The 15072-nt window shown below is 42.3% G+C and overlaps 1 protein-coding gene across 1 annotated transcript in view; it reads left to right on the top strand.

Moving 5' to 3' along the window:
* The first annotated feature begins 1307 nt into the window (after positions 1-1307).
* mypc1 (Myosin-binding protein C, slow-type) overlaps positions 1308-15072 on the top strand; it is a 47040-nt gene continuing 33275 nt past the window's right edge. Inside the window, exon 1 of the mRNA NM_001146386.2 lies at positions 1308-1393. Coding sequence (NP_001139858.1) covers positions 1372-1393 — 22 coding nt within the window. The 5' untranslated portion in view covers positions 1308-1371. The remainder of the gene's footprint in view (positions 1394-15072) is intronic.

Below are 15072 nucleotides of genomic sequence, written 5' to 3'. Positions count from 1 at the left end.
GCAGTTGCAAAAACCATCAAGCGCTATGATGAAACTGGCTATCATGAGGATCGCCACAGGAAAGGAAGACCCAGAGTTACCTCTACTGCAGAAGATATATTATTAGTGTTAACTGCACCTCAGATTGCAACCCAAATAAATGCTTCACAGAGTTCAAGTAACAGACACACCTCAACATCTACTGTTCAGAGGAGACTGCGTGAATCGGGCCAAGAAACATGAGCAATGGACATTAGACCGGTGGAAATATGTCCTTTGGTCTGATGAGTCCAAATTTGAGATTTTTGGTTCCAACCGCTGTGTCTTTGTGAGACGCAGAGTAGGTGAACAGATGATCTCCTCATGTGTGGTTCCCACCGTGAAGCATGGAGGAGGAGGTGTGATGGTGTGGGGGTGCTTTGTTGGTGACACTGACAGTGATTTATTTAGAATTCAAGGCACACTTCACCAGCATGGCTACCACAGTATTCTGCAGCAATACACCATCCCATCTGGTCTGCGCTTAGTGGGACTACCATTTGTTTTTCAACAGGACAATGACCCAAAACATCTCTCCAGGCTGTGTAAGGGCTATTTGACCAAGAAGGAGTGATGGAGTGCTGCATCAGATGACCTGGCCTCCACAATCACCCAACCTCAACCCAATTGAGATAGTTTGGGATGAGTTGGACTGCAGAGTGAAGGAAAAGCAGCCAACAAGTGCTCAGCATATGTGGGAACTCTTTCAAGACTTGGAAAAGCATCCCTCATGAAGCTGGTTGAGAGAATGCCAAGAGTGTGCGAAGCTGTCATCAAGGCAAAGGGTGGCTACTTTGAAGAATCTAAAATCTATTTTGATTTGTTGAAAAAAAAATGGTTACGACATGATTCCATATGTGTTATTTCATAGTTTGATGTCTTCACTAAACAGGTGGGGCTCCACTGATTTTGTTGGATAAACCTGGGTCAATGGAAACTTGCCTAAGGTGTCTTGTGTTAGACAGTCAAAAGTGAGATCGAGAACAGTCAGACAATCAACCTGTCAATCAATGCTAATCGGTGTGTCAATCAATTAGCTAATGGGCTGGCTCTCGCCCTACCGTGTTAACCAATTAACAATTTCCAGCCTGGCCGCCCTCTTCATTACTGCATCAAACCCCCCTTCACCTCTATGCTGTCTTCCTTTCCTCCTCACCCTCTACCCCTTCCTTCTTTCCTCAGAGATCCTGGATCCCCTCTAGGTGTCATCTGACAACCTTTCCCTGGGGAGGGGGACTGTAGTGGAGAGGGAGTAGGGAATAAAAAGGGATGAAGGAGGAAAAGCAGACAGACTAACAGACAAGGAGGGAGGGAGACACAGTCAAAGGAAGAGATAGACACACTATCGCAGCTATGCCCGAAGCCAAGAAGCCAGGTAAGCAGGTCATACACATTGTACACTTCGATACTGTTGTACAGCTAGTGTCCTCTTTGGATTTCTGTGTATCTATATTGGTCAGTGTTCTTCCTGTCATCGACCGAGACAGACTCTCTACTACTCCCATAGGCTGGTTCCCTACGTATGATAGTATGTTGTTGATCATGTGATATGTCGTTGTTTTTGCACTTTATACCCCCATAGCGTTCACGGTAGTAATAGATGAAGTTTATTGGCATATCTGTTGGGAAATGTTACAATAAGCATGACAAAGTGATGAAATCATCTGAATTAACATAGGTTGTATTCATTATGAAGGTAGAGTGAGGTAAAGAGAAAAGTGGATGGCAGGAAAGATAGTGAGAATCTGTCTGTTTTTGTGATGGTGGAGAGTCCAGGCAGTGGCAAGGTACAGGCCTATCTCGTCTCAATAGTTAGTTTGGAACTTTTATTATTATAGGCATTATGATAAGGGTTAAGGTTAGGTCTATGGTTAGAGTGGATAGTTAGTTAAAATGTTGTTGATAGATAATTGATTTACTGAACATCTACAAACTATCTATTTGGCACTATCGAAAATAGCACATATCTGTTAAAATTAGGTTATAGATTATAATAAGGTTCATGTTATTATTTGCACAGATCTGTGCTCTTTTACATCACAAAGTCTTCCCATGTCTGTAATAGACCCATACTGTTGATATGGGGGGAAAGTGGTTCAAATGTGAGGACTTATACATTGTTGGCCTATATTCAGACAGCATTAACACCAGCAATACGTAGGTCTTTTATGCATGGTTCTGGTTGTTGTGAAGACCTAGACATTGCAGCTCTGGCATCGGTTGACAAAACATTGCCATAAGTGTCAGTGAAATGTATTGCCCGTATGTAGTAATGCTTGTCTATCTGAGGGGATCTAAAATATGTCATGGTCTCTTTTCAACATCACCTGGCAACATGACATTTGAGAGACTCAAACAGGGAGGGAGAGAGGGAGAAGAATCATTCTTAGAAAGAAAGGTGCTATCTAGAACCTTAAAAAGTTATTTGGCTTTCCCCATAGGAGAACCCTTTGAAGAACCCTTTTGGGTTCCATGTATAACCCTTTCTACAGGGGGTTCTACATGGAACCCAAAAGGGTTCTACCTGGAACCAAAAAGCATTCTACCTGGAACCAAAAAGGGTTCTCCTATGGGGACAGCTGAAAAACCCTTTTGAAACTCTTTTTTTTCTAAGAGTGTAGTGTGGAAGAACAGAGTAGAGCAGTAGCATAGTAAAGCATAGCGATAAGATGAGGGGAGAAAGATGAACGAGATGATGTGTCGGAGGGGGTTATGCCATGTCAGGTGTGACCTCTTCACATCACTACTCTGCACCTCAGAGGCTCAATCTATCTGACCCTGATTGCCTGTCTACTTCACTTACACCTCTACTAAACTCTTTCATCTGGCTAACCGATTAATGTGGCCTGTTTGGATCCTTACCATAGACTATTAACTATATACAGTAAATGTATTCAAAGGGCATACAGTATCTTGTACTGTATTTACTATATGTTTCATTATTTGTTTTACTGTACTCTGTCAACTTACCTTACACACCCTTCGTTTCACCACTGTTATTCCTGTTTATACTGCCTGCCTGGCTGGCTCAGAGTAATTCCACACCAATTTCTTTACGTCTCAGCCATGTGTTGCCAATCTAGCATCATGACATCATGTAGATCGTGTTCCTGTCACCACATTAATTCCATCCTTTAGACTGCTCTCCCTTACTTTTACACCAACCCCAAATCCTTGCCCCCCCTTGAACTTCAACTCAGCCCCGGAGCCTTCCCCTCCCCCATGGCGACTGTCTGGTACTCAAGAAGCCACTGGGACATGGAGAAAGCACGCTTCCCAATAAACAGCATTAAGAATAGTTCTGCAGCCTGTGTGCTTAGCCTGAGGAAGGGGATTGAGCACACCAGAGAGGGAATACCTGCGCTCGGTCAACCTAGTGTTGTGGAAAATATTCATATTTTATCAGAGATATTAATGATTAGCCATGAATGTCTTGTGTTTTGGACATACAGTATATGATTGTGAGACACATCGTGGTATCAATTACACTCAGGCTATATGAGGGGTGATAACAGGTGAAGAGTTATTTGTTGACGCTGCTTCCCTTCATCAGGGGAGCGAAAATAACACAATTAATTATTCACTGTAATGCAGTGAAAGACCAGCATCTTTACACCCCCCTCCCTGGGGGTCTGGAGCAGTGGACCGGTGCAGGGAAATGTCCCTAATAGAGTGTTATGATATCCCACCAACGTGTTTTGCCTTGGGGTCATTTGATTATTGAAAGTTTAGGGTTTCATGACCCCCTCAAGTGGAGGCTCTTCAGAGGAGGAAGGGGAGGACCATCCTAATCAGTGAATAAAAAAAATAGTGAAACATTTAAAAGTGATCTTTTTTAGATAAAACTGTACTAAATATATTCACGTCAGCAAATAACTGATTAAATCACTCTGTGAAGGTCTATGGTAGCCTTAACAGCACTCTGTAGGGGGGCACCATGGTGTAGCCAGAGGACAGCTATTTTCTGTCCTCCTCTGGGTACATTAACTTCAATACTATAATCTGGACCCTTTCTTTCTTAAATTATCTGCTGAAATTATTGCAACCCCTATTACTAGCCTGTTCAACCTCTCTTTCGTGTCATCTGAGATTCCCATAGATTGGAAAGCAGCTGCTGTCATCTCCCTCTTCAAAGGAGGGGACACTCTTGACCCAAATTGCTACAGACCTAAATCCATCCTACCCTGCCTTTCTAAGGTCTTCGAAAGCCAAGTCAACAATCAGATTACCGACCATTTCGAATCCCACCGCACCTTCTCCGCTATGCAATCTGGTTTCAGAGCTGGTCATAGGTGCACCTCAGTCACGCTCAAGGTCCTAAACGATATCGTAACCGCCATCGATAAGAAACAATACTGTGCTGCCGTATTCACTGACCTGGCCAAAGCTTTCGACTCTGTCAATCACCACATCCTCATCGGCAGACTCAATAGCCTTGGTTTCTCAAACGATTGCATCGCCTGGTTCACCAACTACTTCTCTGATAGAGTTCAGTGTGTCAAATCGGAGGGCCTGTTGTCCAGACCTCTGGCAGTCTCTATGGGGGTGCCACAGGGTTCAATTCTCGGGCCGACTCTTTTCTCTGTATACATCAATGATGTTGCTCTCGCTGCTGGTGATTCTCTGATCCACCTCTACGCAGACGACACCATTCTGTATACTTCTGGCCCTTCTTTGGACACTGTGTTAACAACCCTCCAGACGAGCTTCAATGCCATACAACTCTCCTTCCGTGGCCTCCAACTGCTCCTAAATACAAGTAAAACTAAATGCATGCTCTTCAACCGATCGCTGCCTGCACCTGCCCGCCTGTCCAGCATCACTACTCTGGACGGTTCTGACTTAGAATGTGGACAACTACAAATACCTAGGTGTCTGGTTAGACTGTAAACTCTCCTTCCAGACTCACATCAAACATCTCCAATCCAAAGTTAAATCTAGAATTGGCTTCCTATTTTGCAACAAAGCATCCTTCACTCATGCTGCCAAACTTACCCTCATAAAACTGACTATCCTACCGATCCTCGACTTCGGCGACGTCATTTACAAAATAGCCTCCAATACCCTACTCAACAAACTGGATGCAGTCTATCACAGTGCCATCCGTTTTGTCACCAAAGCCACCACTGCGACCTGTATGCTCTCGTTGGCTGGCCTTCGCTTCATAATCGTCGCCAAACCCACTGGCTCCAGGTCATCTACAAGACCCTGCTAGGTAAAGTCCCCCCTTATGTCCGCTCACTGGTCACCATAGCAGCACCCACCTGTAGCACGCGCCCAAAGCCAATTCCTCCTTTGGCCGTCTCTCCTTCTAGTTCTCTGCTGCCAATGACTGGAACGAACTACAAAAATCTCTGAAACTGGAAACACTTATCTCCCTCACTAGCTTTAAGCACCAGCTGTCAGAGCAGCTCATAGATCACTGCACCTGTACATAGCCCATCTATAATTTAGCCCAAACAACTACCACTTTCCCTACTGTATTTATTTATTTTATTTATTTTGCTCCTTTGCACCCCATTATTTCTATTTCTAGTTTGCACTTTCTTCTACTACAAATCTACCATTCCAGTGTTTTACTTGCTATATTGTATTTACTTTGCCACCATGGCCTTTTTTGCCTTTACCTCCCTTATCTCACCTCATTTGCTCACATTGTATATAGACATATTTTTCTACTGTATTATTGACTGTATGTTTGTTTTACTCCATGTGTAACTCTGTGTTGTTGTATGTTGTCGAACTGCTTTGCTTTATCTTGGCCAGGTCGCAATTGTAAATGAGAACTTGTTCTCAACTTGCCTACCTGGTTAAATAAAGGTGAAATAAAAAATAAAAAATAAAAAAATACAAGGCTCATGGATCTCACCCCCTTCCATAGACTTATACAGTAATTATGACAACTTCCGGAGGACGTCCTCCGACCTCTCAGAGCTCTTGCAGCATGAACTGACATGTTGTCCATCCAATTAATGGATCAGAGAATTAATCTAGAACTGAAAGTATAAGCTACAGCTAGCTATAGCACTGCAGTGCATAATATGTGGTGAGTAATTGACTCAAAGAGAAAGAAAGACAATAGTTGAACAGTTTTTAACAAATTAATTTCTTCAAAAATGTAGGAACAGTGGAAACACGTTGTCTGGAATAATGAATCACACTTCACCATCTCGCAGTCGAATGGACGAATCTGGGTTTGGCGGATGCCAGGAGAACGCTACCTGCCCGAATGCATAGTGCCAACTGTAAAGTTTGGTGGAGGAGAAATAATGGTCTGGGGCTGTTTTTCATTGTTTGGGCTAGGCCACTTAGATCCAGTGAAGGGAAATCTTAATGCTACAGCATACAATGACATTCTAAATGATTATGTGCTTCCAACTGTGTGGCAACAGTTTGGGGAAGGTCTTTTCCTGTTTCAGCATGACCTAATCGCCCAACATCAGTGCCCGACCTCACTAATGCTCTTGTGGCTGAATGGAAGCAAGTCCCCGCAGCAATGTTCCAACATCTAGTGGAAAGCCTTCCCAGAAGAGTGGAGGCTGTTATATCAGCAAAGGGGTGACCAACTCCATATTAATGCCGATGATTTTGGAATGAGATGTTCGACGATACTTTTGTCATGTCGTGTATATTGACGTTAGCTAATATGGTGACAACGATGCAGGCTGTGTGTAGCACTTATGGTATGAATGTTTGGCTTGGAGAGGTTTTTTCACCTGGTCACAGACAGCTGTTGTGCTGTGCACTGAAGTCCTCAAGTGAAGGGAAAATGTGAGAGGAGGAGAGTGCGTAAATGTGATGATGCTGTTTGTATGGCTGCTATGAAAGTGAACTGTGTGATCAGGGGTGTATTCATTCCACCAATTCTGTAGCAAAATATTTCTTAAACAGAAGCAAACGGAACTAAACGGGATGAACCTACCTGAATTTGTCCAATAAAAACTTGTTTTAGTTGCAAAACATAATGTTTTTAAACAGTTTGGACTAATGATTACACCCTAGATCAGCTAGATGCAGGCAAGAGTGTGCAATGCGGTATTGAATGTGTACCTGTCTGTCACGTTGATTACACCAATTTGTCTCTTGACCTGTGCACCTACGTTAAACTTTAATTTGTAGGCTAGGATGTAGCAACCTCATGATGGGTATAGGACAAATTCAAGTATCATGCCGTAGTCTAAACCTATCGTTGTTACACGGAGCTTGGTGAAAGGAATATGAATGACAGTCATCCAATATACTGTAATAGAATTAAGGCCCTTAAAATGTTTTACCGTCCTCCCTAATCTTAAATGGCACCGACTGCCACTGACTGCCACTGACCCCCTCTACCCACACCCCTCCCACACCCATTTCCACCCCTTCTTCTGGACTGGGCCCTGCTGCCTGGACAGATTGGCAGGGAAAGACTGGCGTCTCCTGACCCTCCTCCCTCCTCTTCCACACACTGCCCTCATTAAACCGAGGCAGTGAGTATAGCATTACCTCATACCAGGACCGTCACCATGCCCCCCCAGGTATGCAGCTCTGGCTTGATGGATTACAGACAGATGCAGAGTCAACAGAGAGCCAGAGGAGTTCACAATCAGAGTGTGAACCCTTAAGCCCCAATATGTCATTAACTAAGACTTTATAAACACTCTGTAAGCATTTTGTGGCGGATAGGAACACTGGCAATAGTATTTGGTAATGTCCTCTAATATAAAAGTTTTTTTCTGAGCTTTGAGCCAGACCTATTTTAAGCGCCCTCTGGTAAGGCACGGAGAGAGATGCGGAGGGAATGGTAATGAATGGAGATGAATGGAAAAGATAGAGGACAGTTTGGGATGATATTTATGGGTTCTCGTTTATTCCATTCTGCAGATTCTACTTCCCTAAAGAGGTGTCATTTTCCTCTGTGCCAAAGTGTTTTTTGTTGAAAGCTTTCTATTTACAAGATGTTCTAAAATACTCGGTCATATTTACGACAATACCAAATAGTATTTGGTATTGTCCTCTCTCTCCGTTTACTTCTCTACCACTCATATTACCATGTCTCATCCTCTCTCCTCCACTGTTCCACTATAGACCTTCACCCCAGACGTGTGCCAGCGGATGGGGGGAGGGGTAGCGGAGAGAGACATCACTTGAGGAATGTATACAGGCTATAATTCTTATCATCATTACTGTCTGATAAAATACAGTGTGATATACTACTCTCCCAGGTTCTCTCCCCTCCCTCCCTATGTTCCCTTACAGGCTTACCTCAGTACTGTAGTACCCTAGTAAATGTCCTCCCACCTCTTCCCGTTGCCATGTTGGAAAACATGAAAGCGGTTCGTTAAACAGGTGAAGTTATAGTTGCCAGCCCAGTGACTTCTATAGCCCACACATGCTGTGGTATAAGACAGCTGCAGCGATTACACAGCACAACTACTGCACAGTGGAAACAAATACACCTGGCTGGGACCCACCACAACCTCCGCCAAGTTACAACCACAAATAATTACTACATTAGAGTTGTATTAATGCTATTCATAGCAAGACCTGATGCCAGCAATATAGGCCTGCATATATGTTATGGTATTCATTCAACTTACATTACTCTCCCTCCACCATGCCACCTTCCCTAGTCCCCTACTACTACTCCTTAGAATATGCCCCCTCCTTCTGCCTTTGTCCAGAAAACACTGTATGACATATACCTCTATAACTCATATCATCGGAACTGTCAAATAAAACCGCCAAATGATGGAGCGATATAGAGAGCAGAGGCTTAAGTGTACTCTCATGCTGCCAAAAGCATCACTCTCTTCATCCTCATCATAAAACGATGAAACTCCATCAGTCACACTCTGCCCCCAGCATAGATGCCCGCCAAATGCCAATAATACCATTGATACTCCACCACACGCTCAGTGGTATAAATAGACCCTTTGAATATAAATCTCCTCTTTGAGTCCTTATGTGAATATGCCCGCTTGGTGCTATAGTTGAATATATTTATGAAAATGTGAAAATGCCTGCATTATATACAGGTTGATGTTTATTTTCATGAATCTTGCCCCGTATGCAGAACTGAGCTTTTTCCACTAGATGGGCCAGCTGCAAAGTCAAAATAGTCTGTATCATAAAAATGAATGAAAATAAAAAATGAGATTTTTGGTCTTAATTTAAGGTTAGAGTTAGGCATTAGGGTTAGCAGTGTGGTTGAGGTTCGGGTTAGGTTTTGATGACTTTGTGGCTGTGCCAGCCAGTGACCTCACTTCAGAGCTGCCTCCAGGGCAAGATTCATGACAATAAATTCCAACCTGCGTATTATTATAGATAAATAAGCACATTCTGATGTCTAGATAAAGGTGACTATTTGTATCACATACTGTATGTACTGTAGGTCATGCACTTAGAAATATAACTACTCATTGAATTACAATACTAGATACAACTACGAACACTAAACATTTGGACTTTATTAGCCCACACAGCTACAAGGAGGTTAGGTTTAGGTCCTCATGTTGAAGTTTACAGAGACCCCAACTGATGTATAGAACAATCTTAAAATGATCTACTTTGGTTTAGAAACAAGCATCATGAAACCTCTTAACACAATAAATGAATTTGATTTGGTGAAAATCACCTGTTTGGACCTAACTTGCTTGCCTCTTTTTCCATGTGGTTTCGTCCATGAAATGATGGAAGAAACCCCTTTGGCTCAACTTAACCCACTCTCCCATACTGATATGCAGGATTTTTTGGGGTGTGCAGCATCACATGTGAGTAATGTTATGAGTAATGAGACATGTACAGTGGATTGGGAAAGTATTCAGACCCTTTGACTTTTTCCACATTTTGTTACGTTACAGCTTTATTCTAAAATTGATTAAATTGATTGTTTTCCTAATCAATCTACACACAATATCCCATAATGACAAAGCAAAAACTTTTTTCTTTTTTTTAAATGTTTCCAAAAGTATTACAAATAAAAAACAGAAACCTTATTTACATAAGTGTTCAGACCCTTTGCTATGAGACTCGAAATTGAGCTCAGGTGCATCCTGTTTCCATTGATCATCCTTGAGATGTTTCTTCAACTTGATTGGAGTCCACCTGTGGTAAATTCAAATGATTGGACATGATTTGGAAAGGTACACACCTGTCTATATAAGGTCCCACAGTTGACAGTACATGTCAGAGCAAAAACCAAGCTATGAGGTCGAATGAAGTGTCCGTAGAGCTCCGAGACAGGATTGTGTCGAAGCAAAGATCTGGGAAAGGGTACCAAAACATTTCTGCAGCATTGGAGGTCCCCAAGAACACAGTGGCCTCCATCATTCTTAAATTGAAGAAGTTTGGAACCACCAAGACTCTTCCTAGAGCTGGTCGCCCGGCCAAACTGAGCAATCAAGGGAGAAGGACCTTTGTCAGGGAGGTGACCAAGAACCCGATGGTCACTCTGACAGAGCTCCAGAGTTCCTCTGTGGAGATGGGAGAACCTTCCAGAAGGACAACCATCTCTGCAGCACTCCACTAATCAGGCCTTTATGGTAGAGTGGCCAGACCGAAGCCACTCCTCAGTAAAAAGGCATGACAGCCTGCTTGGAGTTTGCCAAAAAGCACCTAAAGGACTGTCAGACCATGAGAAACAAGATTGTCTGGTCTGATGAAACCAAGATTGGCCTGAAAGCCAAGCTTCACGTCTGGAGGAAACCTGGCACCTTCACTACAGTGAAGCATGGTGGTGGCAGCATCATGCTGTGGGGATGTTTTTCTGCGGCAGGGACTGGGAGACTAGTCCGGATCGAGGGAAAGATGAACGGAGCAAAGTACAGAGTACAAAGTACTTTGTCATTATGGGGTATTGTGTGTACATTGATTGGAGAAAATAAAATTTGAATACGTTTTAGAATAAGGCTGTAACCTAAACATTTTTGGAAAAAGGGAAGGGGTCTGAATACTTTCTGAATGCACTGTATGTCACACGTATATCACACGTCTATAGGTTGTAGATATCTCTGTGGTGTTGTGAGGGTCACCAAGCGCCATTAACACAACATGTTGCCTTTAACTCACGGTTGTAGACGTGTTAAAGTGTCACGCCCTCTCCCCCTCCCTGGCGCTCGAAGGCACCAGGCTCCCCAGCATTACGCACTCCTGCCACCATCATTACGCACACCTGCCTTCCCCCGTCATGCGCATCAGCAATTATTGGACTCGATCACCTGTGTCATTACCTCCCTTATATCTGTCTGTCCCAAGCTCTGTTCCCTGGTTCAGGATTAATGTTCCTATGTCATTGTGTTACCCGTGTGCTGACGCTGTTCCTGTCTTGTTCCATTTCTGTTCCTCATTAAAATGTTCAACTCCCCGTACCTGCTTCTCTACTCCAGCGTCGGCCCCTACATTAAAGAACCTATAGGTAGGTATTTCAGAAGCCCTCTAACATTGGCTTAAGGGAAAGGAATCCTCACCAAGAATACTGTAGATGCATTACAGCAAGCCTAAAATATATAACTCTAATGGTAATATAAAACAAACATGTTATTTTCAAGACCCAGGTCACAATATATACATTGTGACCTGGGTCAGTGACGAAATTAGCGAACACTTCAAAGATTAAGCCTTTGAAAGTGATGTATAAAATGAGGCCACACGTGGCAGTAGAATTTCTATGGCATACTGCTACTGTATCTGAGGGAGGAGAAGCACACAGAGAGAAGGAAGAGGGGGGAAAGGTCAAGAGAGATTAAGAACATTCCATGGAGGTTACCCTTCAAAAAGAGAGAGAGAGAGAGAGGGAGAAGTAGAGGGGGAGAGAGCTGAGAGAGTATATATATATAAGAAATACTCAGGCTACCTGGTACGAATGTTGAAAGATTCTGTATATTTTGAGAAAGTATATGATATCCTTAATCCATATAACCCTGTGAGTGAAGACGTGCACTTTCATTTACTGTATAGCATAGTTCAAAAGCCAAATGTCCCTCCCACGCATTTCCATTTCTTATTGAATGGTTAAGAACTTGCCATTTTGATTTGTCCCTGATAACCTCTTAGGGATCCCTTAACTCCCATTCCCGCTCGGATCCCGTTAACGGGATTGATTTGAAAAAATAGAGCTTAACTTCTTGTTAATCCAGCCACTGTGTCAGATTTCAAAAAGGCTTTACGGCGAAAGCAGACCATGCGATTATCGGAGGACAGCACCCCGCATACAAACACATGAAAATCAGATTTCAACCAGGCAGGTGCGCGACAAAAGTCAGAAATAGCAATATAATTAATGCCTTACCTTTGAAGATCTTCTTCTGTTGGCACTCCAAAATGTCCCAGAAACATCACAAATGGTCCTTTTGTTCCGATAATGTCCTTCTTTATGTCCCAAAAATGTCCATTTATTTGGCGCGTTTGATTCAGAAATACACCGGTTTCAACTCGCCCAACATGCCTACAAAGTATCTAATAAGTTACCTGTAAACTTGGTCCAAACATTTCAAACAACTTTCCTAATCCAACCTTAGGTATCCTAAAACGTAAATAAACGATACAATTTAAGACGGAATGAACTGTTTCTAATACCGGAAAAAAACAACGTCAAGCGCGTTCCATGTCGCGTGCACCAAAAGACTTGAGTCCATCTGAGTGACACATGGAAAGAACAGGACTTCTTCTTCATTTCTCAAAAGAAAAACATAAACCAATTTCTAAAGACTGTTGACATCTAGTGGAAGCCATAGGAACTGCAACCAGACACCTATTAAAAAGGGCTTCCCATAGAAAACTAATGGAAACACATTGACCTCAAAACATTTTTTCCATGGATGGATTGTGCTCGCGGTTTCGCCTGCCAAATCAGTTCTGTTATACACACAGACATTATTCAAACAGTTTTAGAAACTTCAGAGTGTTTTCTATCCAAATCTAACAATTATAGCTTTTATATAATCTACTAATAATATGCATATCCTAGCTTCTGGGCCTGAGTAGCAGGCAGTTTACTTTGGGCACGCTTTTCATCCGGACGTGAAAATACTGCCCCCTAGCCCAAAGAGGTTTTAATCTGTAAATCTCAAATGATGATGATAATATAATATGATGGATTTTTCCCAAAAAGATGCAGCACCACTATTCAGAGCAGTGAGACTGAGGCATGAATATAGAGAAGAAACTGTTCTATATTCTCCGTCATATATATATATATATAGACATATATATAGACATATATATATATATATATATATAGACATATATATAGACATATATATATATATATAGACATATATATAGACAAAAGTCAAAGGGTATACACACATATATATATATATACACACACATACACATACACATACAGTTGAAGTTGGAAGTTTACATACACCTTAGCCAAATACATTTATTTTAAGAATGTGAAATGTCAGAATAATAGTAGAGAGAATGATTGATTTATTTCAGCTTTTATTTCTTTCATCACATTCCCAGTGGGTCAGAAGTTTACATACTCTCAATTAGTATTTGGTAGCATTGCCTTTAAATTGTTTAACTTGGGTCAAACGTTTCGGGTAGCCTTCCACAAGCTTCCCACAATAAGTTGGGTGAATTTTGGCCCATTCCTCCTGACAGAGCTGTAACTGAGTCAGGTTTGTAGGCCTCCTTGCTCGCACACGCTTTTTCAGTTCTGCCCACAAATTTTCTATAGGATGAGGTAAGGCCTTTGTGATGGCCACTCCAATACCTTGACGTTGTCGTCCTTAAGTCATTTTGCCACAACATTGAAAGTATGCTTGGGGTCATTGTCCATTTGGAAGTCCCATTTGCGACCAAGCTTTAACTTCCTGACTGATGTCTTGAGATGTTGCTTCAATATATCCACATAATTTTCCATCCTCATGACGCCATCTATTTTGTGAAGTGCACCAGTCCCTCCTGCAGCAAAGCACCCCCACAACATGATGCTCCCCCCCAGCCCCCGTGCTTCAGTGTTGGGATGGTGTTCTTCGGCTTGCAAGCCTCCCCCTTTTTCCTCCAAACATAACGATGGTCATTATGGCCAAACAGTTCAATTTTGTTTCATCAGACCAGAGGACATTTCTCCAAAAAGTACGATCTTTGTCCCTATGTGCAGTTGCAAACCGTAGTCTGGCTGTTTTATGGCGGTTTTGGAGCAGTGGCTTCTTCCTTGCTGAGCGGCCTTTCAGGTTATGTCGACATAGGACTCATTTTACTGTGGATATAGATACTTTTGTACCAAGGTCCTTTGCTGTTGTTCTGGGATTGATTTGCACTTTTCGCAGCAAAGTACATTCATCTCTAGGAGACAGAACACGTCTCCTTCCTGAGCGCTATGGCGGCTGCGTGGTCCCATGGTGTTTATACTTGTGTACTATTGTTTGTACAGATGAACGTGGTATCTTCAGGCGTTTGGAAATTGCTCCGAGGGATGAACCAGACTTGTGGAGGTCTACCAATTTTTTCTGAGGTCTTGTCTGATTTATTTTGTTTTTCCCATGATGTCAAGCAAAGAGGCACTAAATTTGAAGGTAGGCCTTGAAATACGTCCACAGGTACACCTCCAATTGACTCTAACGTTGTCAATTAGCCTATCAGAAGCTTCTAAAGCCATGGCATCATTTTCTGGAATTTTCCAAGCTGTTTAAAGGCACAGTCAACTTAGTGTATGTAAACTTCTGACCCACTGGAATGGTGATACAGTGAGTTATAAGTGAAATAATCTGTCTGTTAACAATTGTTGGAAAAATTACTTGTGACATGCACAAAGTAGATATCCTAACCGACTTGCCAAAACTATAGTTTGTTAACAAGACATTTGTGGAGTGGTTGAAAAACGAGTTTTAATGACTCCAACATAAGTGTATGTAAACTTCCGATTTCAACTGTGTATATATAGCACCTGACAGCTTCTTGATATGCCACACCTGTCAGGTGGATGGACTATCTTGCCAAAGGAGAAATGCTCAGTAACAGGGATGTAAACTGATTTGTGCACAAAATTGGAGATATATAATATTTTTGTGCATATGGAACATTTCTGGGATCTTTTATTCTAACTCATGAAACATGGGA

The sequence above is a fragment of the Salmo salar genome, chromosome ssa06, assembly GCF_905237065.1.
Source record: "Salmo salar chromosome ssa06, Ssal_v3.1, whole genome shotgun sequence".
In the NCBI taxonomy this organism is placed as follows: Eukaryota; Metazoa; Chordata; class Actinopteri; order Salmoniformes; family Salmonidae; genus Salmo; species Salmo salar.
Note: the sequence above shows the minus strand (reverse complement) of the source record. Positions and strands in the feature narration are given on the sequence as shown.